Source organism: Dermacentor silvarum, chromosome 3 (genome assembly GCF_013339745.2).
Source record: "Dermacentor silvarum isolate Dsil-2018 chromosome 3, BIME_Dsil_1.4, whole genome shotgun sequence".
Classification (NCBI taxonomy): Eukaryota; Metazoa; Arthropoda; class Arachnida; order Ixodida; family Ixodidae; genus Dermacentor; species Dermacentor silvarum.
The window spans coordinates 224,771,593-224,796,428 of NC_051156.1; the positions used below are offsets into that span (position 1 = coordinate 224,771,593).

A 24,836-nucleotide genomic window follows, 5' to 3' on the forward strand; every position below is an offset into this window, starting at 1 on the left:
ACGGCAATGTCTTGCCACTCTTCAAATTCATCTTTCACCGACAACCACTCCCCACCCGGCTAATGGGTTTCCTGTTGTTGGCAAGCTGAGCTGCTGTCAAACTCATTGCGCCACCTGCATTCAGACGTCATGTCGTTCGTCACTCATCTGAATGAGAAGCTGACCTCAAGGAATTCAAGGTCTTAACAACCTGACAACTACCAGCTTAAGAAAAAAATGTAGAAGACAAGAAAGATACCACATAAGTGCTGCGCAATAAACGTGGACAAAGACAAGAAAGATGCCATATTGTTTTGCGCTGTTTCCACACCTTCAAAGATGCATCAATGAGCCCAAAATCACACCCTTTTACAGTACAAAGAGCACAGCATCGGCTCGGATAACCCCAGTGGCAGTAAGACTTGCAGTAGTTCCTTACAAACAAAAGCTAATGCTTTACTTAACTGTGGTGACATGCAAGAATCGCAAACCACTTTTCTAGGCTGCCATTACAGTGCTACACATACTTTTGGCGAAGTGTGTGCACCTCGGACGTGTGATAAAACATGTCCACTCGTATGTAAAGAGATGATGATGATGATCAATGGATTTTATTGGTGCAAGGGCCAGATATGGGCAAAGAGCGCCAAACAAAAGATAATAAATGAATTGACAGTGGTAGAATGTGGCAACTGTAAGGGTTGTGGATCAGAATGTGAATGGTACATTTAACTTTGCTGTAGCGAGGCCGAAAAAATTAGTCGCTGTAAAGTGCGTAAAATGCAAAGGAATTAAAATAGTGAGAAAGACTAGAGTATGCTATGGGAGTGATACTCAATATCACACTAATGTGCAGCCACATAAAATGGACATGCCATCATTTCAAATCAGTTGGAAAACACACTCTAAACTTGGCTTGCACTCTTTAGAGACTGCACATATAAGGGCCATTTCAATAACATAAATAGGCTGAGCAGGAGTAAAAATGAAACCACTCGTCAACTAGTGAAAGCACACTTGCACAAAATGAAAGTAGGTGACAGCATACGTGGCACACTAATTACCAATTACAACAGCAAGCTCAACTTTTTTGACAACTGGCTGTCTCGATTGACATTTATTATTGAAATATGAGCAAGTGCTTCTTTGTATATTTGTTCATGAGTCTGTCTTTAATAAATAATCAGTTCATAATCACCACCTACACTGCTCTCCAAAGATGCTTGCTTATGAGCGAGATTTTTCGTTGATAAATATGTCCTTTAACAGCAGGCTGTGTTATGTTAGAGCCAACTCTTGTGGCAGAAATAGTATGTCTACAACTTTCTACCCTATTTCTGGAGATGCAGCCGTCTCATTGCAACACTGCAGTACCTGCATGATAGAACATCATGCTGAAACCAGTTGTGCACAAATTCTCAGCACTTCAGTGCTCACTACTTGGGAAGCACAGATTGTGCAGGTCATGCAAGCACCATGCGAGGTCTGTGCTGCAGACAAAGAAGCGCTGCAGTCATTCATCATTGCCACAAAGGCACATTACCCACGCAGGAGAACGCACATTAGACAGGTTCAAAGGATTGACCCAGGCTCTGTTGGAGCACACTTGGAAATGCTTGTGCAGCATTCTGGATCCTTTTTGTTCATACCACCTTTGCATGGATCCTATTTTTTTAGGTGAAAAACACATCCATGGGCATCATTCTCTATGTCATCTTGGAGTAACTTGATATCCCCTTTGACTACTAATTGACCATCTCTAAAAAAGTTATCAACTTTTTTACCATTTAGCATTGTTAAAAACAGCTATAAAACATTAAGAATTCCGATTTCTTCCGGGACATTTCATCTGCAAATGGACTCCATACCTGCACTCAAAAGTACTTGCAGCATAAGAACAAGAGCAACTTCAGAATTTTGCCTGGTGAAAGTTATTACTGTCAAAACTGATGAAAGGGTACCCACTATACAAAACCACATTCTGATGCCAATAGCAAATAGCTCCATGTCTAACGTCTAATTATTTTCCATAACACACGGTACCACTACATACGTCCAAAGATGCATACAACATGTTATAAATGTAATTATCTTTAATACTGTTTCTGAATTTGAGGTATTAACTCGGTGCACACAATTGTACATGTAGCACCATCTTAATAAACTAATAAGAGGAAACCCCATAAAACATACGATTGGTCACAATGGTACATCATGCTTATGCATTTTTTGCAAGCCGTAGATGGCTGGCACTGACTTGGTGCATAGGAGGGATCAGTAAACCTTTATTTAGCATATTGAACATATACAGCTTACAGATAACATTTGAACAAGCAAAGCTCCGAAACAACCTCACGAACGCAAAAGACCTGATGCCTCTTTTTAAATGTCCAGAAATGGTTGTCCAGAATGGTCTACTCGATTCCCTGAGGGTAGGAGGTGTGGGAAGTGCATGGTTTGATCCCCATCGTCATACACCCACTGGTTTATGTTACTGGTACAAGCAGTCCTCCAGCCAGGCATCCGGCTTTCCAGGTGTGCGTTGCTTGGGAGATGTTTGTACAGACCGAGACCACTATGCTTGCTGGTGCAAGAACCAAGCTAAAACCCATGTTTCACTTACATTTGCTGGAATGGTTCGTCGGTGTGGTTTCCCTTCCAAGTAACAGGAGATTACATGTCATGCGTGGAAAATAGCCATTTGCAAGAAATTGAGGGGTTTTTTTTTGTTTTTTTTTTTTAAGGGGTCCTGAACCACCCTTCGGGCTTGGTGAAAAAACACAGTCTGCAGATAGCACATGCTGCTGGGAACATCTCAAGGCAAATTTTGCAGTCGTGTGTGGCGCGAGGAGCGCAAAGTCACCTTTTTCTCAAACACTCTCATTTCAACATAAGCCTGCTCCTCACTCTTTTCTGAATGCCTTATTTCGTAATATACTAGCATATTCCCACACCTGGCTGCTAGTGGCCAATAGCTGACGTCAATCAAGAAGGGTGTTTGGATCAGTGTGCTTCTTTCTGCTGTTACTGTGTATATTTATTGAAGCAGTTTAATGAACAGGCTGAAGTAAGCAAAAATCTGCTTTTGAAATTCGGAAGTAATAAGGTAATTCCAGAAGAAGCCGACTATTGTCTGCTCATGCACAGCCGTGGCCGCCCACGTACGATTTGAACTTTGGCCACTCTAATAATTGGCATCGTAGCCGTCAGGTCTCGCTAATTTCAACCACTCAACTAGCCTCGAACCACACGAAACTTAAGGTCAGATGTTTGATCGCCTATAACTCCACTTCTGCTGAACGCATTAAAGTACTTTTCACGTGCATTTCTAAACTTTGATAAAATGTGGTTCCAGGGCCCCTTTAAGAATATAAATTCTGGGGCTTTAGCTTTAAAGGCCTTGAAAATGACAAATTTTGAGTTTAAAGGTCTTTAAATGCTTCATAGGAGTGTCCAGATTCTAGGAAATAGTGTAGAGTCTCTATAGTGTTAAAGGACCATAAATAAAGCTTACCGCTGTATGACTTCTCCAGTGTGGTAATTTCTCAGCATTTCCTTTTAATACTGTTTATGTGACAGATAGGACTTGGCAAGCTTAAGACTCACAGCTTACCTCTTTACCTGTAGTGGCTATAGACACTAAGATGGCATTTTATCTATGGAGTTCTGCTGGTAAGCACAATCTTACAGGTTCACTTCTTGTCCATGACAGCTGCACTCCAACTGGCGTGAAATGCGCTTTTGCTAATGGGACGTCGTAATGTATAGAGACCTTTGTACCTTTGTAGAGCCTGTAAAGTATGGCTACCTAAGCGACGTAGCCTGTCTACTACACAAGTTCTCATGTTTGATGGCTATACTAAGTCCGTGGAGGTGAAAATTCATCATACTTTTGCTCCAATTTTATATTTATTTGGGGCCAGCTGTTATGAAATATTCGAAAAGTTTTAGAAAAATATGTTCATTTACAAATATTGTAGTCACTATTCGAGTGCAGCTGTTATGAAATATTTGAAAAGTTTTAGAAAAATATGTTCATTTACAAATAGTGACTATTCGATTCAAAGACCAAATCGAATAAGACACTACTATTCAATTCGTTAGAAAGTTTCAAATATTCATACACCCCTTTAAATGCTGCATCATTCAGCACACAATATTCTAACCCCAATAAACACGAATATCTTCAATGTGGGTCTTCAAACGCAATGTAGCTTGCATTCATTTCATGTGTGGCCCATGTGGCCATTCCATGTACCCCACCTCCACTAAAAGTTTCTAGAGCCTAGTGCAACAAACCTACTTGCCTCTTACTATTCTGGAGTGCCACCTGTCGGGAGCCACTCAACATATCTGTGGCCGAATGCTTCATGCAAGACAACTGCACTAGGAAAAGGCTACCCTGCACTGTTCCGCAGCAAGCTGATGTAGCATCACCTCATACCAGTGGCATCAGTCTCGGCACAGCCACAACTTACCTGAATTTCTCAAGTTCTCAAGCATGCTCTGGTTAGTGTAAGCGGCCAAACGTTTAAAGGGTGCGAAATATTTCAACAGGCAGCTAAATTGAATGTGCAGGCACTTTTGCACTCTTTCCGCTACGTGAAAGTGAGGATTAAGTGGTTTCACAAGTGTATGCACTTACCTGTGCCTCCACATGGGTGTGGGCCAGTTTTAAATAAGTGGCAAAGGGAATAAGAAAAGGGACAAGATGTGCCACTGCACATTTGTAATTGTAGTAGTGTTTCGTGCCACTCAGTCTTCTCATCAATCTTCAAGTACTACAGTTAGTTGGAACATAATTTCTGATAATATAAAGGGGCACTAAACAGGCTTGAACATTCTGAATGAATATTAAGCAAAGCACACAGCTGTAATAATTAATGCCGAATATTGAAGCACTGTGTGTTGCAAGGAGCCCACAAAAGAGGGTACACAGCCTCTCCAGTGCTGGTTCTATTCTTGACAGTTCGCATTCTCAGCTCCATTTTCATGACATTCCTACCTCCCATGCACTGACTGACCAATCCCACCAATTTATTGGTTGAATAAATCAACTGAAGTGATTTCACAAGGAAGTGTAGGCCATCCTTGAGGCAGAAATTAGGCCCAGCACAACGTGTTGCACTATGTAGTCTCTTCCTACAAACATCTGTAGTGTTCCGGAAGTGTGCATGTAGATTAAGCCAGCTTGAGTGGCAAGACATACATGCAGGTGCATGTGATAACACACATGCATTGCACTAGCGGCGCAGTTTCAAAACTAAATTATTGCCTGAAAGCTTTCATTGTCGTGGCCGCGGAATTAATTTCCACTGTGGTAAGCAAAGCATCACACAGCACCAATTGCAGATACTATTTGCAACCACAAGTGGCAAGCATGTGTAGCAGTCAACAACATAGAGAAAGAAGACATGGTGTGCTGTTTAAGAAAAGGCAGTGTGGGAAGAATTCAGCAGAGAATACACCACTGCACTTCATCGCTACAAGACATGGAAGACATGGCTTTCTAACTACTCTGTCTATTCCAAAAACTATTGCAAGGTAGCATTCACTGGCCAGTGACATGTACTAACCAGTATAAAATATTCTTATTCTGCAAGTAATTCAAGTCTCCTTTAGGAACCTTCAGAATCAGCATCAATCTTTCCACATGGTTCTCACCTAGCAGTCTGAGGACAGGCTTCGGAAGTGCTGCACAATATGACCAACTAGGAAAAAACGCCAGCTGGCCACAATTGGTCACAGCTCATCAGTGTGTGTGCCGAGTGTGGTAGTGAACTGGACAGTGACCGTACGGGTGACATTTCTGCTATCTAGTAACATTTTACAAAATGTTGCATTTCACACAGTTAAAAGTGACATGAAAGCGGCCACTTGACCAACTGCATACAATGTGATTACCCTATGTGGTTCAAAGCAATTCAGAATACTAAACAGTCATGATTGTCTTATGCAACACCATGCGATAGCTGCCTTTGTTTGAGCACAGTAACACCTGCTAAGATATGCGAGGTCCCCGTTTTGAATAATTCGAATGTGCAATGTTGCCCACAGCATATGTAGACACCACTGAAATTACCAATTACTACTGCACTACTTTAGAATGGTATATAACTTAACTGTCTCTAGTGCTCACACAAAAGCCAGCACTGAGTCATCTATCCACACATATGAAAGCACAGGTGCCCCAGAGGCAGTGATGTCCTTTCAAGCACTGCCAACTACAACAGTAACGCCACCGTATTTCCAGGCACGTAAGTGCACACCCAGGGCCGTAATATACCCGAAAAATTTGTTCCGGTGCATTACAGGTATTTTAAATTTATGGAAAAATATTCTTTTTTTTTTCTTGGAAAACATTTCAAGAGCCACCAGATGCTAGAGAAACAAAAAAAAAAAAAAATCAGAAGCAAGGAAGAAAGGAAAGACATGCAGAGTGTGCCTTAGGACACCCATGTGGACATGTGAGTTGCAAGACTTTAAGAGTTTGCAATGCACTTAAAAATACAAGGATGTTAGTGAAACACAAGCCGCAGTATAGGAGATCTTGAAAAATTGTGCTACCTAAAATATGACTGCAATATTATTTGAAGAAACCGTGGAAAAATCAGATTCCACCCAGTGAAACATGCCATGCTGCATGCTAGTGTAGCTTACTATGCCTAACTATACACAGAAAAACAAAAATCTGCATTTGCTCTAGAACATCACCTTCTGTATAGATTTTCAACTGCAGCTAGGCAACAAGCAATGGTCACTGCTTGTGTCAGTAGAAAGGAACGCCTGCACAACATGCGAAAATGTAGCTATGCAAAGTGGCCATAGTGAAACTAGCACAATTTTTTTAACTGGGTGCTGTTCAGTACCTCATATAAAGCGCAAGATAAAAGAGCCAGAAGATATGTCCATAATCTACATGTGAAAGTCAGCCAAGCCAAACACACATTTTTAAAAAGTGTTGTTTACCTTTGGCGGCCAACTTTCTGCCCCAGACACCTGATATGGGGGACCCATTTTTCCAGCTCCTTTGTCCTCCTGAACAACACCAATAAGTGCGAAATCCATTACCGCTTTGTTACCACTTCGGTGCTTCATCAAGAGTGAGAAAGAAAGCTCCAGCAATAACAGAAAAAGAATGTCCATGTTAGTAGTGACAAGAGCAGCACATTGAGAAAACTAGTAAAGGAGACACAGTAAACCAGACAGATGTACACCCCCAGGAAAATTTGAGCTCCACATGCAAGGACACAAGAATCGGTATACAATTAAGGGCAATAAATTCCGACCTTGCAGGACGCAGAACTGTGAAACACGTGTGTGATATTGTGAAAACAGGAAGATGCTGTGTCTAATGCAAAATAAAAGGTATCAAGCAAGAAAAAAGTACTAAGAAAAAATACCTTTATTTTTTTACTTATCTTGAGCAACAGACATACAACAAACAACTCAAAGAACATTTGCATGACTTGCTCCCAAACCGTAGAATATAAGAGTACCAATATAAAGAGAGTCGCAATGTGCGTCACACTAATTTTGACAGTGCTATTAGCTTGAATAAGCAATACCGTTCACTAGCAACCACTACCTTGCATTCCACTCCCTGAAGGCACTGTGAAAATAACAAAAGATACTTCTAAAGCATGATGCAGGCATGAAACATAATATGGACAAGCTTTGGTGAATAAAGTTTACACCTCATCTTCAGATAAATTATTCACTGCAACTATAAAATATGGGAGTCCTATTAGCTCCAGCCCCACTTGCGCTTCACCAAGCACAAGTGGGGCAAAGCTTCACAAGTACAAAGTACAATGCTTCACCAAGCACAAGTATAAAGCACAATGAATTCCCAAAAAAGTGTTCCAGGTTATAAATTACAAAAGAATGCAAGATAAATATAATATATATGCTAAATCTATCTTCCCGATTCTGTAGCTCATCACTGTATAACTTTGTGCTTCAGCTTCATAAAAGATGCTGCTAAACACCATCTTCACTGAGGTTATACTTTCTCATATACAGACCACATTTTCACCACATTTTCAGTCAAAGTAAAATAATCAGCTCATCAAGAAGGCAGTGTGCAAAATTATCAGGGATCGATCGCTTGTGAAGGCAGAATCCACTCTTAAAACTGTGCTTTAAATAAGATTGCCTGTGCTTTAACCCTTTCCATTCCACAGGAAGGACAAAAAGTATACCACACTTTCCAGATATTTCTCAGAAATGTGGCATGCAGACAGCCATGTTTCCAACGCAAGCATTCAAGCATCCCATAAAAAAAAAAGAGAACTACACACAATGCCACCTAACATTGACAACAAATGACCCCACAGTGTGTGAAAACTGATGGATTATAGTACTTAACACTGGTTCCCATTGTGAGGCACTTTTTTTTTTTTCATGACAACTGTACTTGTCATCAGCTATAATGATACAAATTCCAGTGACGACTATACCTGTTAGTAGTAGAGGGTTAAAGTTTACTATGCCTCACAAGAAACTTTCAACTTCACAACACGTTAGGGGTTCCATCATTGTGGTTAACACAGTGTAAATCGTACATCATCGGCATGTCAAACTTTCAGTACAATAACAGCCACTGAACACACCCTTGCCCTTAAGGCCACAGCTAAAACCACTGTCAGGCCCTAGCAGTCCCTACAATGTGCAGCTTCTGAGCATGCTGCATATTTCTTACAAATCCTGAACTAATGCTGCACTAGCTAAGCAGTGGTTGACATGGCTTTAACCATACTGCAATGTTGATTGAAGTGTCACGATGCAAACTAGGAATGTGTTAAATAAAAGCTATCATACTTTCGTTGCATATACACCTATAAAAAGGCTAGGGAAAAAAAAAAAGGGGGGGGGGGGGGGGACCGAGGAAACACTGCAAATAGTTCTTAACTTCACTATAATGGAAAAATATGCAGGGCATGAGAATGCTCACAATCACAACATTGCCCATGAAATATCTTAATCTGAAAACAATAAATTATAACTGTTGAAGTTCACAGGTGTGCTTGGAATAAAGAATACAAAGTCAGAACATGCATCATTTTTCAGCACACAAAGGGGTAGAGAAACATTGCTAAAAATTCGATGCATGCAATTGAGCATACCTTGCCCGGCTCCACTATAGGTAGTCTTATAGGGATAGGTATAGGTAACCATGTATGCAATTGAGCATACCTTGCCCGGCTACACCAATCCCTATAAGCTTACCTTTAGTGGAACGGTACTGGGCAGTGACATTGTAGTGATGATTTTACCGATGCTATTCCTTTTTGCACTTTGTCACTAATCATATCACCGCTCCATCATTTTTATCAATGGGAATGAACAGTGGGTGATAAGAGTGGCACAGAATTGAGTAGAAGAAATCGTTACAAAATCACGGCCCTGTGTGTATGCTATATACAGTGGAATCTCATTGATACAATTTCATGGGAACCGGAAAATAAAGCGTATTATCTGAAAATCACATCTAATGTATTATCCAATCAAATAATATTATCGGGAAAAGAAAAAAATGTATCATGCCGAAAAACGTATCACATAAAATCGTATCAATGAGGTTCCACTGTAATGGCCCTATATAACGCCAAAGAAAAGCATTTTTTTTTCAACTTTGCATTTTCATAGTTCTTTCGGAGTGACTTGGTACAAAACAATGTCAAAGATTTAGCTAGTTGGTATTCCACAACAAAACTTTTTTTTAGTGTGCAGAAAACACGGGACACAAAATATGCATGTTTTCCATTTTGTCTCCATAGTTTCTGCAACCTAAAAATGTTTTGTCTTGGTACGAAAATTGACATTTCCGACTGGCCTGATTTTCAAACACAAGTAAGAACAACACCTGACAAATAAATTATTCAAAGAGCAAACAATGTTGCATACTTGCAAACTAAGAAATGCTTAATAAACCTTGTACATAGCTACACATCAGCATAACAACTGCAGATGAACAGAGGTTGTTAGACTAAATCATAAATACTGAAAGTAGGTGTGCAAATGAGCAGATAGCAAAATGCCATTTATGGCAAGGTTAAATTTTAGTTCTTCTCCACGTGCCTTCTTGTGATGTACTTTTTAAGGTAGGGCAAGTGCTACTGCCTCTTACCATAAAATATAGGTATGTCCTGTACAAAGGTTGCAGTCATATTGAAACTGTTCTCTGAAGTACGCTTGAATAACTTTACAGTGTGTCCCACTATTATGAAATTACTCTCGCAATGAAGTTTCAAAAAAAGCACAACCCACTGAGATTTCTGCAGTTTATATGCACTGCGAGTGCTGCTACAATGAAGAATATTATGAGAACATTTAATGAAATAACCTGTGTCCTAGATCATATCTCACTGCGCAAAAACGTCCCACATATTTCTGTTGTAACCTTACTTTATGCATGACAAGTGATTGTGCCCACTTTGCATTCACAGCATCCTGTACTGGCTTCTGAATATCAAATTCCACTACAAGGTGGATGAAAAGAAATGCTCATTTTAGACTGCAATTGATTCCAATTGATTTCCATTGCATGTGGCTACGTAAAATAAGCAGCTACCAATAAAGAATTTCTGCTGAATGGGCTAACTCTGCTGTCATAGTTGGCCAATTTCATGTTGGTCCCATTCAAGCAGTGGCTGCTAGAGGCACAGAAGAGGTCATATGCACAAATGAGTTTCATTAAGTGTCAAGATCAACTATTTGATGTTGTTTGACATTTACATCAGTTGCAACATTCAAATATGACCTACCATTCTCCTGTAAGCTGTTATAATAAAGGCTGGCAGGTCAGGGAATTTAAAACAACAGCTTAGACCATCGTACAAGAAGCTAACAATCACAACTGCTATCCAGAAAAAATATTGTGGTATGCAGAAAGTATAATCATATTCACAAAATATCTCATACAACAAAGAATATTCGCAGCCTTATGCATGTCATTATAAAGGTGTTCAGCAGCATAAACTTTTGAGCATCAAAAACCCTTAAAGCAAGGTAAAAGCTTGCCAGTCCAGTAGAAGTGAACAAACGTTTCGGTAAAATAATCTTCCAACTTTTTTCCCTCAACAAAAATGTGAATATATTAAATCGTACAGACTTAGCTAAAGTTGCAGTGCTAGAAAGTATAAATGCACTAATAATGAGGCGACAATGCGGCTGCTTTTTTCAGCACATGCTTGGAATGCAAGCAAGTGTACGTTAGCAGTGTGGGATGGATGCAGCTGGTGCACCGCAAATGTGCAGCCACAAACGGCGCAATTAAAGCACAACCCAGGCTCTGGCTATCTGCAGCTAGTATCTACAGTACCGCAGAAAAAAAGGCGAGGCATAATTCCATGGATGAAAACAGGATATTCCCTGCAGGCAGCCAGCATCAGTGTCCATTTTATATGGACACCTCCATTCATATGAAGGAACAAGTCTTAATGAACAGCCAGGAGAAAACTGTGGTAAAAGATGAAGTACCACTGCCTCTCTCTCATTGTTAGAAGTACCAATATTCCCTCACCTGGCCCTCTTGCCAGTTATCGTCAAAGCAGTCCGGAACAATGCCTGTACACTCGCTATTAGCTCTGGTGAAGCGCTCAAGGAGAAAAATAACAGGCCATAAGGAACCAACTCAGATTCCAGCCACAATGCAAATAGATCAACGCTCCTTTCCTGCTTTGCATTTTCTTGCCTGGCGCACACGCAAGAAAATTAACCTTGATGTTTCTATATGGTAATGCAGCATGCATGTGTTGCTGTGTTATGCACTTGAGTGCATGTGTGTTACTGAAGAATGCGAGCAAGCTGGTTCTTGGAAGCTAGTGCCTCCAGCAGCCTTGAAGAGATTACATCAAATGTCAAGCTAAGTATTATTTAAGGCAACTAGCCCTGCTGCAGATAATGAATTTATGGCCAGAGCTTGTGCCCCTTAGATTGAATTTACACAAGCCTATGTAAATTTAAGGCACTGGCTACGTCAGCAGCTGACATTCTTTCTGTGCAAGCTACATCCTCTGCAAAGCACAAGTGCTAGATCATGATTATACATAGTCTGTGATGGCTCTGGCCCTCAGCCTAACCAATTAATTACCAGGAAAGACTGTCCATGCTAAAATCGACACATGTGCTGACACCTCTTGCATTGTCCAGTGATGTTACGTACCTTGTTTCCTTCCTCCAAATCTTTGTATAAAGTCTATTAAATATACTCGCGGACAACTTCCCGTGGCAATGAAGGGAAAGCTATGGAGGCAAAGTCCATACATGACAGTGCTCATGAAATATAGTCGCACAGTCTCATTCACATATCTTTAAGCTGGAGAACAAAAAATATGAACTTATTTACTAGAGCGGTTATAATAAAATAGAACATGCGAATTTGACTTTTTTTTCTGTGCCACGTTTTCACAAATACAAAACTGTTGCAAATAGCCAGCTCAGTGATTCAGCATCTGCTCTGAAAAAATAAAACAGAAAGTGCTGTCAAACTCTGCCGGCCTACTTAACAGTTACACATGTACAAAACCTCCACTCCTATAGCTTTTCCTTCACTGCCACAGAAGTTTGTCCACGAGTATAAAGGCGACAGTGATGCTAATTGCCCTTCTCGCATCACTTTAGAATGCTGCCATCAGTGTTCCCGACGCCAGCCCTCAGCAGCGGCAAGCACATGTTGTAATGCTGGATGGTTGCCATCATGCACGCGTAAATTTGGTGCAGCCAGCTGGTACTCTTCTTGGTGCTGCTGCTGTTGATGCTGCTGGTCTTGCCGAGGCTGCTGCTGCGGATGATGCTGGCTTGCTTCCAGAAAAGCTCGAACTAGGTGGTCCCCATTCCGGGGGTCAAATTGGGAGATGGCGTTGTGCGGTTCGAACCTGGCTACTGCCCCACTATGTGGCACACGCGGCCTGTGCAATTGAGAGCCCCACTGTGGAGCACTCATCTGCTGAGGTCGCAGCAGAGGTGCCGCCACCTGTTGACGAAGGTTGGAACCCCCAACCAACCGCTCTGACTGTGTGGGCAGCTGAGGGAGCCAAAAGGGGATAAAAGGGCGGGGTGGTACACCATGCATTTTGTTCAGAATTCACAGCCATAATGCACACTGGCAACAAAAGGACCCAAGTCCTTATCAAATTAGCTCATTTGCCCCACAGTCAGTTTATAGCAAGCTCTCATTAATTTTGCCATTCAAATCACTTCGAGTGAAAATTAATCAAAATGCCATCCAATTTATTTCAAGTGCCAGTACATCTACCTTCATTTATCACCAGCGCTGTGAAAATTGGACTACTATAATGAGGAAAGGGAATCTCTGAGCCCACAAACATAGAAGGCATATGATTATGAAGTGGTACATATCTATTTCAGACATGGATCATCAAATAGCTGTGATACTAAGACATGGCGAGGACCTAGCAGCTGGCTGAAACACTTGGAATTGCTATAGAAAGCGTTTGCACCATCCCAACGACTTCTAGGGTGGTGTAGCTCGCACAGCAAGTTTAGTCCACATATCATGAGGACCTTATCATCCCTGCCAAGAAGCCTGTTATGGATGATATTCTTTCTACATATTTTTTCTTCATTGCCTTTACTTCCCCTTTCAAAACTATATTTAAGCATAACGTCTTTTCAGAGTGAGCGATGAGGTGACTTCAGAACACCAGCAGGCACTGCGAAGGACTGTTCTGTCTTTCTAACTGCAGTTATATACAAGAGTCTTCACAACACATGCTGTGCGAATATAGTGAAAGTGTTGCACAGAACTAGAAATGGTACAAACTGCCTCGTAATGAGTTGAAAAATCTATTTTGGTCTTTCGTATATTATTATTTCTATTTAAATTCGTTTTTTGTATCACCATAAAGGTAAATGCTTCAAGTCACTCCAAATACTTTTAGAAAGAAAAACACCAAATTTTATCTCCCATAAACTAAAATTCAAATTTACTTCACCACATAAGTTAATCATAAGTATAGCATACTCGCAACTCTTCAAAGGCATAACAATTCTGCATTGCACATAGTGAACACAACCATGCTATGTGTCCTATTAGTCACTCAAGGCTCTTCAATCTTCTTTTTGCAGTCATGCAAGAAGAAAAAAAACTATAGGGGCATGACATCAAGTAGCTAGCCTAAGCAACGCAACCTCCTCCCATCCCTTTTTTTCAAGTTTCGTTTATGCGATGGCTTTTGAGAAATAGGCCTGCACATGATTGCCAAACCCTTTCAAGCTAGTGTTTAATTCGTAATAGCTCTGAATTATGTGGGCATCACTATCCGCCTGCGCCACAGAATGCACCACTCCCCACTGCTCTCCACAATGTCAGGGAGACTAGAAATCATCACTTTCCTATCACATGGCAATGATTCTTTTCCTATAAGGCTTTCTTAATATTTATGACTAGTAGGCTTTAAAGTTGTCTTGTGACACTCCCTCCTGATTTTCTTTCCGTCCTCCATGTTCATACTTCTCAGTGCCAAACACCTATGCTCTGTCAGGATGCGTGGGTTGGAATGACTGGCATAAGGACTATATTGACTGTCTTCTGCAACAAATTTATTGGTGCTTGGAATAAACTATACGGAATTTATAAAATTCACCAACACTTGTAATAATCTAAATGATGCTTCCATTTAAACTGATCAGTGAATAGATTGAATTCACCTATGCTTAGACAAAACTGAGCAAATGAGCCAGTAGTTTCTAATGATTCGGCTCCAGTGGTGCTGTGTCACAGCACTACTTTATGTCACTCATATTGTATCATTGACATAAAAAAATCGTGCCTCTTTACAATTATGCCAATTGAACACTACAGTGTGTCTGGAAAGTCAGTGCCCAATCTCATATTTTAAAAGATACAAGAATTTCAACTTATCTTGGTGAAGCTAATGTTAATTTTATGTCATCTTAAAAAAAAAAAAAAAACGGGCAAGTTTGCACTTGGTCGTGCAAAACTTAGACACAGTGAAACTGTCAATTCTCAAGTCTTACTGGCTGCTACTGCTACGTATTAACTTGGTTGCTGCTATGTCTTAACTTGGTTTAATTTAACTACAGTCGAACCCGACTATATCGAACCCGTTTACATCGAACTTGATCGAAAGATTTACATCATTTACATCGAAAGATTTTTGAACACCGTAATGTATGGTTACATTGAACAAAAATAGCAGCCACTATCGATATATCGAACTCCAAGCAGCGCAAAACTACCCCAGAAGTTGGCTTCCCGCACGGTGACCGGGCGAGCCACCATTAGCCCTCTCTCCCCCCCACACACACACAAAGTGGTTTAGCCCAACTACACGCGTGCGGCGCTGCTTTCGCTCCCTCGGAGGGAAAGCAGGGAACAGAAGACGTAAACCCAAGAGCTGGTGGGATGAGGAGGTTAAGAAGGCCATAGAGAAACGTCAGGAAGCATCCAGGGAACACAGATATTCAAAGCAGAGGGGTAAACCAGAAGCTGATGTAGACAGAAAATGGGATAACTTCTTAAGCTGTAGAAGGGAAGCATCCCATTTCATCAATGAGAAGATTAGAAGAAAGGGGACCCAATGGCTGTCAGAAGTAAACAAAAAGGATAGAAAAGCAGCGAAGAAATTTTGGAAACATCTCAACTCCTTGAGTAATAAGACTAGCCTAGAGAAGAGGTTTATAGTTATACAGCTCAAGGTGTTCGGCTAGAAGGAGATGAGGCAATGAAACATATAAGAACAATGATGACAGAAAAATTTAAAGAACGAAACGTAGCATGTGCTCAATCAAGTGAGGATAGACTAGTTAGTGCAGTGGCTCCACTTGAACAAAGCGAGTGGGAAAGGGCAGAGAAGAGGGTTCCTAGTAGCACGTCGACAGGTCCTGATGGCATCCCAATTATGTTAATAAAGACATTGGGCCCAAAATCTAAGAAAGCATTAAGAGAGGCAGTGAGCAAAATGATAATGGAAGGTAAAGCCCCCAACGGGTGGAGACTGAGCAGGATGAGCATGATATATAAGAGAAAAGGGGACAAATCCGACATAAACAACTACCGTCCCATAACAGTGACGTCAGTGGTTTACAGGGTGGTGATGCAGATTATAAAGGACAGACTGCAGGCATGGGTGGAGGGCGAGGAGGTGCTAGGGGAACTACAAGATGGATTCCGGAAACAGAGAAGGCTAGAAGATCATTTGTGCTCATTGACGCAGTCTATTGAAATAGCAGAAAAGGAACACAGGCCCCTATGGCTCGCATTTCTGGATATCAAGGGAGCCTATGACAGTGTAATCCAAAAGGATTTGTGGGACACACTGGACACTCTAGATGTGGAAGATGGAGTAAGTAATCTTTTAAAAGATATCTATAAAAGTAACAAGGTGCTTACAAAATGGGAAAACAAGGTATCTGGGCCTATAGAGATACAGCAGGGGCTTAGGCAGGGGTGCCCTCTGTCACCTTTGTTGTTCATGCTGTATATACAAGCATTAGAGAAAAAATTAGAGAGGAGAGGACTTGGCTTCAACCTTTCCTTTTTCAAGCAAGGAGAATGGATTAAACAGTCATTGCCAGGACTGATGTACGCAGATGACAATGTACTTATGGCTGACAGCAAGGAAGACTTGCATCTGTGGTAAAGAGGGAGATAGCTTAGGTTTAAAGTTTAGTAAAGAAAAATCATCAGTCATGATTTTTAATGATAATCAGGGCAGCGAGTATTGGATACAGGAGGTTACGCTGGAGGTAGTGGATAAGTACAAATATCTTGGAGTGTGGATAAACAATGGGGCTGAGTACCTAACGGAACATGAAAAATATGTAACAGCTAAAGGTAGCAGGAATGCAGCTGTGATGAAAAATAGGGCACTGTGGAATTACAATAGGAACGAAATGGTGAGAGGGATTTGGAAAGGGGTGATGGTCCCTAGTTTGACTTTTGGCAATGCGGTCCTGTGCATGAGATCAGAGGTTCAAGCAAGGTTGGAAGTTAAGCAGCGAGGGGTAGGTAGGCTTGCTTTGGGAGCACACGGAAATACACCAAATCAGGGGGTACAGGGTGACATGAGATGGACGTCATTCGAGGGCAGGGAAGCTAGCAGCAAGATAGAATTTGAGGAGCGATTGAGAGAAATGGCAGAAAAGCGGTGGGCAAGGAGAATTTTCCGTTATTTGTACATGAGGAATGTTGACACAAAATGGAGGAAGCTGACCAGAAAATTGTCAATCAATTATTTGGACATTTGGAGGGACGCAAACCCGGAAACAGCAGTTAAGAAAAATGTTAAGAAAAACAGGGATGCAGACGAAATCAGCACTAGGAACATACAGAACTTTTAAGCAAGAAATTGCCAAAGAAAATATCTATGATATTTCTAGGGGAAGCTCTTTGTTGTTTTAAGCCAGGACGGGAGTATTGCGGACTAAGATGTACCGAGTCAAGTACCAAGGTATAGACATGTTGTGCTGTGCGTGTGGAGAAGAGGAAACGGCTGAACACCTCATACTTTTCTGTAAAGGGCTTAACCCTACAGTGCAAAGCAATGGGGCTGATTTTTTCAAAGCATTGGGGTTTAGGGACAGTGGAGGCAAAATAGACTTTAAGTGGGTATAAATAACCAAACGGAGGTTATCTGATTGGTGGCTAAAATGAAAGCATGGGTGAAATTTCACCCACCACAAAGTACAAAATATGTTAATAGTCACGGCTAGGTGGCGTATTCCACCGCCCGATTTAAAGGGTTCAGCCTCATCCATAAATCCATCCGGACAGCCACCCCCTAGAAAAAGTCGTTAGACTACTCTCTCTCTCACTCATGCCCACATGCACCTGCATGCGATCGGCTCGACTGCTTCTGCTTCAATGTTCTGTCATTCGTTAAGTTGCAAGATTGTGTGCGTAGTCGCGTCCTCGGAACGCAGTGGTCGTCCGCTCCGTAAGTGATGGCTGCTGTGATACGGCAGAACCTGCCAATATCCGCACAGCTGGAAATCATCAGAAGAGTTGAACACGGAGAAAAGAAGTCGGATGTCTCCGCAGCATACAGAATCCCAAGAAGTAAACTGAGTACGATACTGAAAAATAAGGCCGACGTTTGGGCTAAGGCGGACAAGAGATCAGGTGCTACCTACCGGTGCCCAACAAGTACACACGGCTGCATATAAAGACGTGGAGGCAGCAGTATACAAGCGGTTCATTGATGTTAGGTCACAAAACATCCCTATTTCTGGTCCCATGATTGAACAGAAAGCGAACGATTTCGCTTTCCATCTGAACAGACCAGACTTCAAAGGCAGCTCAGGTTGGCTGCAACGTTTTAGAGAGCGTCACAGCATTGTCGGCCGGGCCGTCACCGGTGAAAGCCGCTCGGTGGACGTCAGCAGCGTGCAGAAGTGGACTGAAGAGAATTGGAGCGACATCACGACAAGGTATCATCCCTGTGAAATATTTAATGCCGATGAGACTGCTTTGTTCTGGCAAATGCTGCCGAACAAAACTCTGGCGTGTCGCGATGACAAATCCCACAGCGGGAAAGTTAACAAAGCCCAAATATCGGTGTTGCTCGCCACTAACGTCGATGAATCGATCAAGCTTCGACCACTCGTGATCGGAAAGAGCAAATCACCGCGGAGCCTGAAGAATGCACGTTCTGTTCCGATGATCTACAGGTCCAACGAGAAAGCTTGGATGACAAGCGAACTTTTTGGCAACTGGCTTAAGTCCTGGGACGATAACCTGGTAAGCGAAGGCAGAAAAATCTGCTTACTCATTGATAATTGCTTTGTGCACCATTGTAAGGTAAATGTCAGCAATATCAAGCTTCGTTTCCTGCCGCCGATCACAACCTCGGTGCTGCAGCTTCTAGACCAAGTTGTTATTCGTGCCCAGAAGGCTATAGAAAGTGCCGTTGCAGAAAGCGCCTTGTGCAACGGCTTTTGCTAAACCCACGCACTGGCCGGGAGATGAAAATTGACCTCCTGGGCGCAATAACGATGCTGAATGCGTCGTGGAATGACGTCAAAAAAGAAACAATTCAGAATTGCTTCCGTCATTGTGGACTGTTTCTGGCGAGGCTGGTGCAAGCTCATCTGAAAATTGCGACGAACCAATTGAGGAACTTGACGATTTGTTTAGCCAGCTGTCCGAGTTCCCGGGTGCCGTTTGTGATGGCACTGCAGTGACAGACTTCGTCACCGTCGACGACCATGTTGCGACCACTGGAGAGCTCGCCGACGAAGACATCGTTGCCGATCTTGCCGGCGACAGTAACTGCGAGGACCCAACCAGTTCCGACCTGCCCACGTGTTCCGATGCACTTCATGCACTGAGCGTTGTTCACCTCCACTGCGCGTCCATAGAAGGCTGTGGGCTCAGCTTTTCCGAGTCACTCAACAATGTTGAAAAGTGTATGCTCAACAATTAATTAAAAATGAAAAAGCAGAAGACGATCGGCCACTATTTCTTACTCTAAGATGCTTGCCGTACATGTATTTAGGAAGTAAAGAACACTTTTTTAATGAGGTACGTTTTGTACATTGTCAGATTCTTTAAATGTTCTATATCGAATTACTTGATATATCGAACTAATTCCAGTTTTCTTGCGAGTTTGATATATGCGGGTTTGACTGTACGCATATAGGAAAGTATTCTCGAGCGATCATTTTTGGAGGTACCTTCCCTTTCGCGACATTTCGCGTGACTAGTGCTGGACGCATCGGCGCCTACGAGGGACAGCGTTCCTGGCATGCCACAAACGCAGACAGGCTAACCAAGGTTGGCACAGCGCCAAAAACACTGTTGCTTGCCGACGCCGAACGCGTTGGAGGCTAGCTGCACGATATCAATCAATATTTTTCTCCTGGCTCAGCGCGCCGCAGAGAGAAGACAGGCGGGAGTCGGGAAGGGAGCTGGCGAGGAGTAGACCGCGTGCGCATGCGCCGCCCTCCTCCACCCTCCTGGTTGCCATGGCTACGGCGCGGAAGTTTCTTGATACTAACCACAAATTACGGCTGGCTTAAGCAGCTTCGCTGTTAAAAAATACACAGGCCCCAGAATTTTCCAGACATTTGAGTAATGGCATAGCAGCTCTGAAATTTAGTAAATTCTGGTGAAACATTTGTGAACGCATCCCGAGTCTGTGCTTCTATTTGATCTCGAGCCTCATGCACCATTCAATGCATTCACACAGCCCTATCAGAAGGAGCACTGCAATTTTTAATCAGAACTATATTTCATATACAGTTAAACCTGCTTATAACGAACCTCTGTATAACGAATTCCTGGATATAACGAAGTTTTTCTATTCCCCGCTGTTACTCCATAGAAGCACATGTATTTGAGACCTCTACGTAACAAAGTGGCAGCGGGAGACCCCCTCGAAATAACGAATTTTCCCCGCCGAAAACCTAGAGATTTCACCCCAATTTTGTCATTTTTGTGCAAGCAGCAACCGAAAGCACCTTCTCCGCCGCGACGGAATGCGAAGCGAGCGCATGTGTGCGTGCGTGCGAGCGTGTGTGAGGCGGGCCTGCATCCCTCGACTGGGCGATCTTGCCGCCGCGGGCGTGACCTTTCCCCCTCCCTTCATTCAAACCTGATCCTACCGCTTGCTGCAGCTGGCCTAGCCCGCTTAAAGTCCCTAGGGACTTTACGCCCGCCTAGCCGGCACTCTCCTTTTCCTTTTGATGTTGCCGACGCACTGGCAGACGCTGTGACACATCACACTCGAGCGCGGACACGCGCTGTCAAATGCTGGCGGCGTGTGCAAGCGCCGCTACAGAAGCGAGCGAAGTGACCTTCGTGCTGTTGTCTATCGCTTCAACGCAAACTGAGTGCCGAGAACACACAACACGCACAAAGCTACGAGCCGCCGACACACCTACACTGCCTAGACTCTGCCCCAACGCAAATCGCTTTCAAGATACGGCCCGCACGACCGCACGTCGCCATGCAGTACGTAGTTGATGCCAGAGTACAGTACAACGCCGCCCGCTATCCCTCCCCCCTCGCTCCCTCGTCAGTGCCTCGAGTGCAACGGCAGAAGGAGCGCTTCCTCCCTGCTTTTCTTTCTTGCGCGCGTGAGATTTAGACACGGTCGTCTGCTCCCCTTGCACGTTTTCACTCGCGCATACAGCATACGGCGCGCGGCGACTGCGTTATCGCCCTTGGACTTTATACGGAACATCTATGAGCTAAAACCAATTTTAGGGCAACAACGCGTCATAGACACCATCTTAAGATAACAAATATGGATCTCAAGGGCCACACTTTTACTGGCGGAAACCGAAAATACGTTATAGTTGTCGCCCCCGGCACTCTAGGCGGCCAATGCCCTCGTCAAGCCACCAAGCCAAGCGACATGAAAAGTCAAAATGGCCGCTCGGGCCGGCGCGGGGTGGCAGTTCGCAACGTATGATGCAGGAACGGTCCCACAGTTGCGACACAACAGCGGGGTTACCAATGGGTTACCAATGGTTCTGTGGGAGCTGTGCCGGGACCGGCCAAAAACGACGTAACAGCCACGAAAACGCAGCACCCGGGAACGTAACAGCGGGGTTCTACTGTAACACTATACGACGCTACAACGCCATCGTAACGCTCGCTCTTCGTTTCCGATGCCTTGCGCTTGTGCGAAATGACATGCGTCCATGCATCCAGAACTTGGTGTGACATTCCAAGGATGAGTGCTTCGACGAAAACGGATAACGGGTGCGCATTACAATCGAGGGTGCGTTACAATGGAGTAAATACGGTAAGCATTTCTTTTTCGAATTTTCGTGCTGAACCTGCATATAACAAAATCCTCTTTATAACGAAGTTTTTCAGGAATTTGTCAATTTCGTTATATCCAGGTTTAACTGTATACCAAAAGTTCAGCCAAGTTTGTTCACGTTTGCTAAGCTGTTACACCATTTCAGGATCCTTCTGCCAAAAATGTTAAAACTGTCAACTGTCATCAGCCATCATTTTAGAACTGAAAAATTATCAGATCTTTTCCCCTTCCATGGTGCCCTCCGTATTTACTTATTTTAAAATTTTCCTTGCATCCCTGAAACTATAAAATGTTTAACATAAGATAGTGACTTTCCGGACACAATGAACATTTCATATTGCACAAAAGGACCAGATATATTAGTATAAAAGACAAGCAGAAATAGTGCTGACTGTCATGCCATTGTAGCACATGCTCAGACAAACAAGTATTATTTCAAAGCTAATACCATTTTTGCCTTGTACACTCAAGCTTGTGCAGACCTTCCTGATGAGAAAGAGTGTCTGCAAGTAGCAGCACTATGGATTCTGCACTAACTTCCAGCATGAGACTACCACAGCTCTAAGACCACATTCCTCTTTTATTGGATGAGTGAAAATGCTAGCATATTCTAATGAACCTCAAGGCTCCATGGCCCCATATTGTTCAAGAATTACCTTTGCATGGGATGGGGGGGCTGTTGCCTTCTTGAAATCCCCAAGATATATTTTTAAAAAAAATTGCTGTAACACAAATGGGTATCTAGTTGGTGATAAATCTGGGTAAGTGAACAGCACAACACGTGGGAAAGGACGAACGAGCATTTGACTTTGTCCCACTTGCATCCTTGCCCACTTTCTGCACTGTTCACTTACTACGGAAAGCTTGCTCAGGAAGCCATAAACAACACGGCCAAGTTCCTGAGGGACGAGTGCTTGCTAAACATTGTTTTATCCTATCCCATGTCCTCTCGTCATGCTGCTCCATGATCACACCAACCTATAAAACTTGGACCTTTGCTAGTCAGGCACTGATGAACTGCAGTGTGTCATGGGAATGTGTGGAAGTCTGCTTATGTAAAATGAAAAGAGTTAAACCTCAATATAATGAAGTCGGTAAAATCAGCAATTTGCTTCATATATCAACATTTTCCCTTTTACGCAAATAAGTACAGTTGCCGATAGATTTTTCTTACACGGAAGGGGTCGCAAAATTTTCTATATTATCAAGGAATCGAAAAAAATAAATCAGAATGAGAAAACATTTATTTTGCTGGATTGAGAGTGAGCCACGAAAGATACGGTTTTATACAGTGTCAACGATACCTTCACTTCGGCGGTAGAAATTAAGCAGAGTCAGCCACGCTCTCAATTCCACTCCACCCCCACGGCCGATACTGTCGGCCACAGTGGGACAATGCTATCAGGAAACGCACCGGCAGCGGGGAGTGAATACTTTGTCTGCCTCTTGCCTCAACGAGTCTCCAAACCTGGAGATTATGCAATGTCTAGTACTAAATGTGCGGGAAGACAGCACACATGATGCCACACCATCTCAGCTCACCCACTCTTCGAACACACGGCTAATTACTTCTAAAGCTGGGTGCGCAGGCTGCCATGCGCAGCCACGGCCGTGCTAGAAAAGGAGACCTGCACCAACATGCACCAAATTATATGCTTTTAACAAATATCAGGTATAATGAAGACATTTTCACGTCAGATGCAACTTCGTTAGAATGAGGTTTGACTGTATAGACAATGTATATAGCAGTTCCAACTTGTGTCGAGTTCCTGTTGATTTTCCTTGAATTCCTGTCTACTTTTGCCAAATTGTGTGCTTGCCCTTCAGAACCACCCACAATGGTTAAAGAAGCATTAATATTTACACTTAATTGTATGCTTGAAGAGGCAACAAAGCAAGAAGCTCTCACCTTTGCACTGGCCTTGGCTTCAGTGCCACCTTGTGCAAGTGAAGGTGGCGGAGCAGCGGCATGCGCAGCTCCATTACCAGCCAAGAGATCAGCATTGTTGGCAACTGGTTTGTCGTGGCCTCCGCTTACTGCTAGATGCTGAGACTGAGCCAAATTCTGTTGCTGCAGCTTTGCATACAGTTGAGAAGTTTCAGCACGACAGGTCTCCAGTTGTCTCTGAAAGAGCAGCACAAGGTTCGCATATACCCGAGTTAGCTCATGGTAAGACAGCACAGATGCATCAAGACTGGAATGACAAGGACATAAATGCATGCACACCACCATCTCGGAATGCACATCACCCTGATGTGTTGTAAAACAAATAGTGCACAACGGATGTGCAATGGTAAAATTTCTAATTCCTGCAAAGACGAATGAAGCAAAATGAAAATCCTGTGAACACACAGTATATAAGAATTGCCCACACGCAAGCTAACACACCAAGCACTTTTCTACCTTAATGCAGTTAATACAGTGGAATCTCATTGATACAATCTTCACGGGAACCAGAAAATAAAATGCATCATCCAAAAATCATTATCAGAACATAATCGAATATAAGAAAAAAAAAGTGGAATATAAGAAAGAAGCTTATTATCCAGAAAAACCTATTATCCCGAAAAACGTATCAACGAGATGCCATTGCACAGAAGCTGTGAAGAAAGCAAGAAATGTCGCAGTTTCACCCGACAGGCGAAGCATCAATTGCGATAGCAACTTAGTAGAGAGCTATACGGAGTAAGGATAGTAGTTTTATCAGCTGTATAAACTTGGACATGCAGCAGCACCAGCAACGCGCAGAACTGTTGTCGACGCTGTCGCCCTTTTGCCCGCGTTTGCACCGAACGCGTGCGGCAATGGTGACTGTTGCCAGGGCCTCTGGGGGCGGCTCAGAGGTTTTCGACGAGATCAGAACGGGAAACTCGTCGAGCAGCGTCGGAAGTCTTTACCACCTTCTCGCCTCGCAACGTTTTTATATAAATACGCATTTGGTGCCGCAGCTAAACATCGCCTCCCCTCCCATCACATCAAGCTCCTGCTAGAAAAGCATCAAAGAACTTTCAAGCTAGCATCTTGAGTTATTTTTAATAAGCTCCACATATTTTCACAGTTACGGTAATAGCTGAGAAGCTAGTTTGCATTTT

General features: G+C 42.9%; 1 protein-coding gene across 5 annotated transcripts in view; it reads right to left on the reverse strand.

Moving 5' to 3' along the window:
- Window positions 1-24,836, reverse strand: part of LOC119446790 (Golgi integral membrane protein 4) — a 62,355-nt gene that overhangs the window by 17,864 nt on the left and 19,655 nt on the right. For 4 of the 5 annotated variants that reach the window (XM_049664382.1, XM_037711343.2, XM_037711344.2 and 1 more), the window contains 2 exons: window positions 23,653-23,868; window positions 6,949-7,017 (listed from right to left, as the gene is read on the reverse strand). In XM_049664382.1, coding sequence (XP_049520339.1) covers window positions 6,949-7,017; window positions 23,653-23,868 — 285 coding nt within the window. The remainder of the gene's footprint in view (window positions 1-6,948; window positions 7,018-23,652; window positions 23,869-24,836) is intronic. The other variant, XM_049664384.1, reaches the window with a different exon arrangement.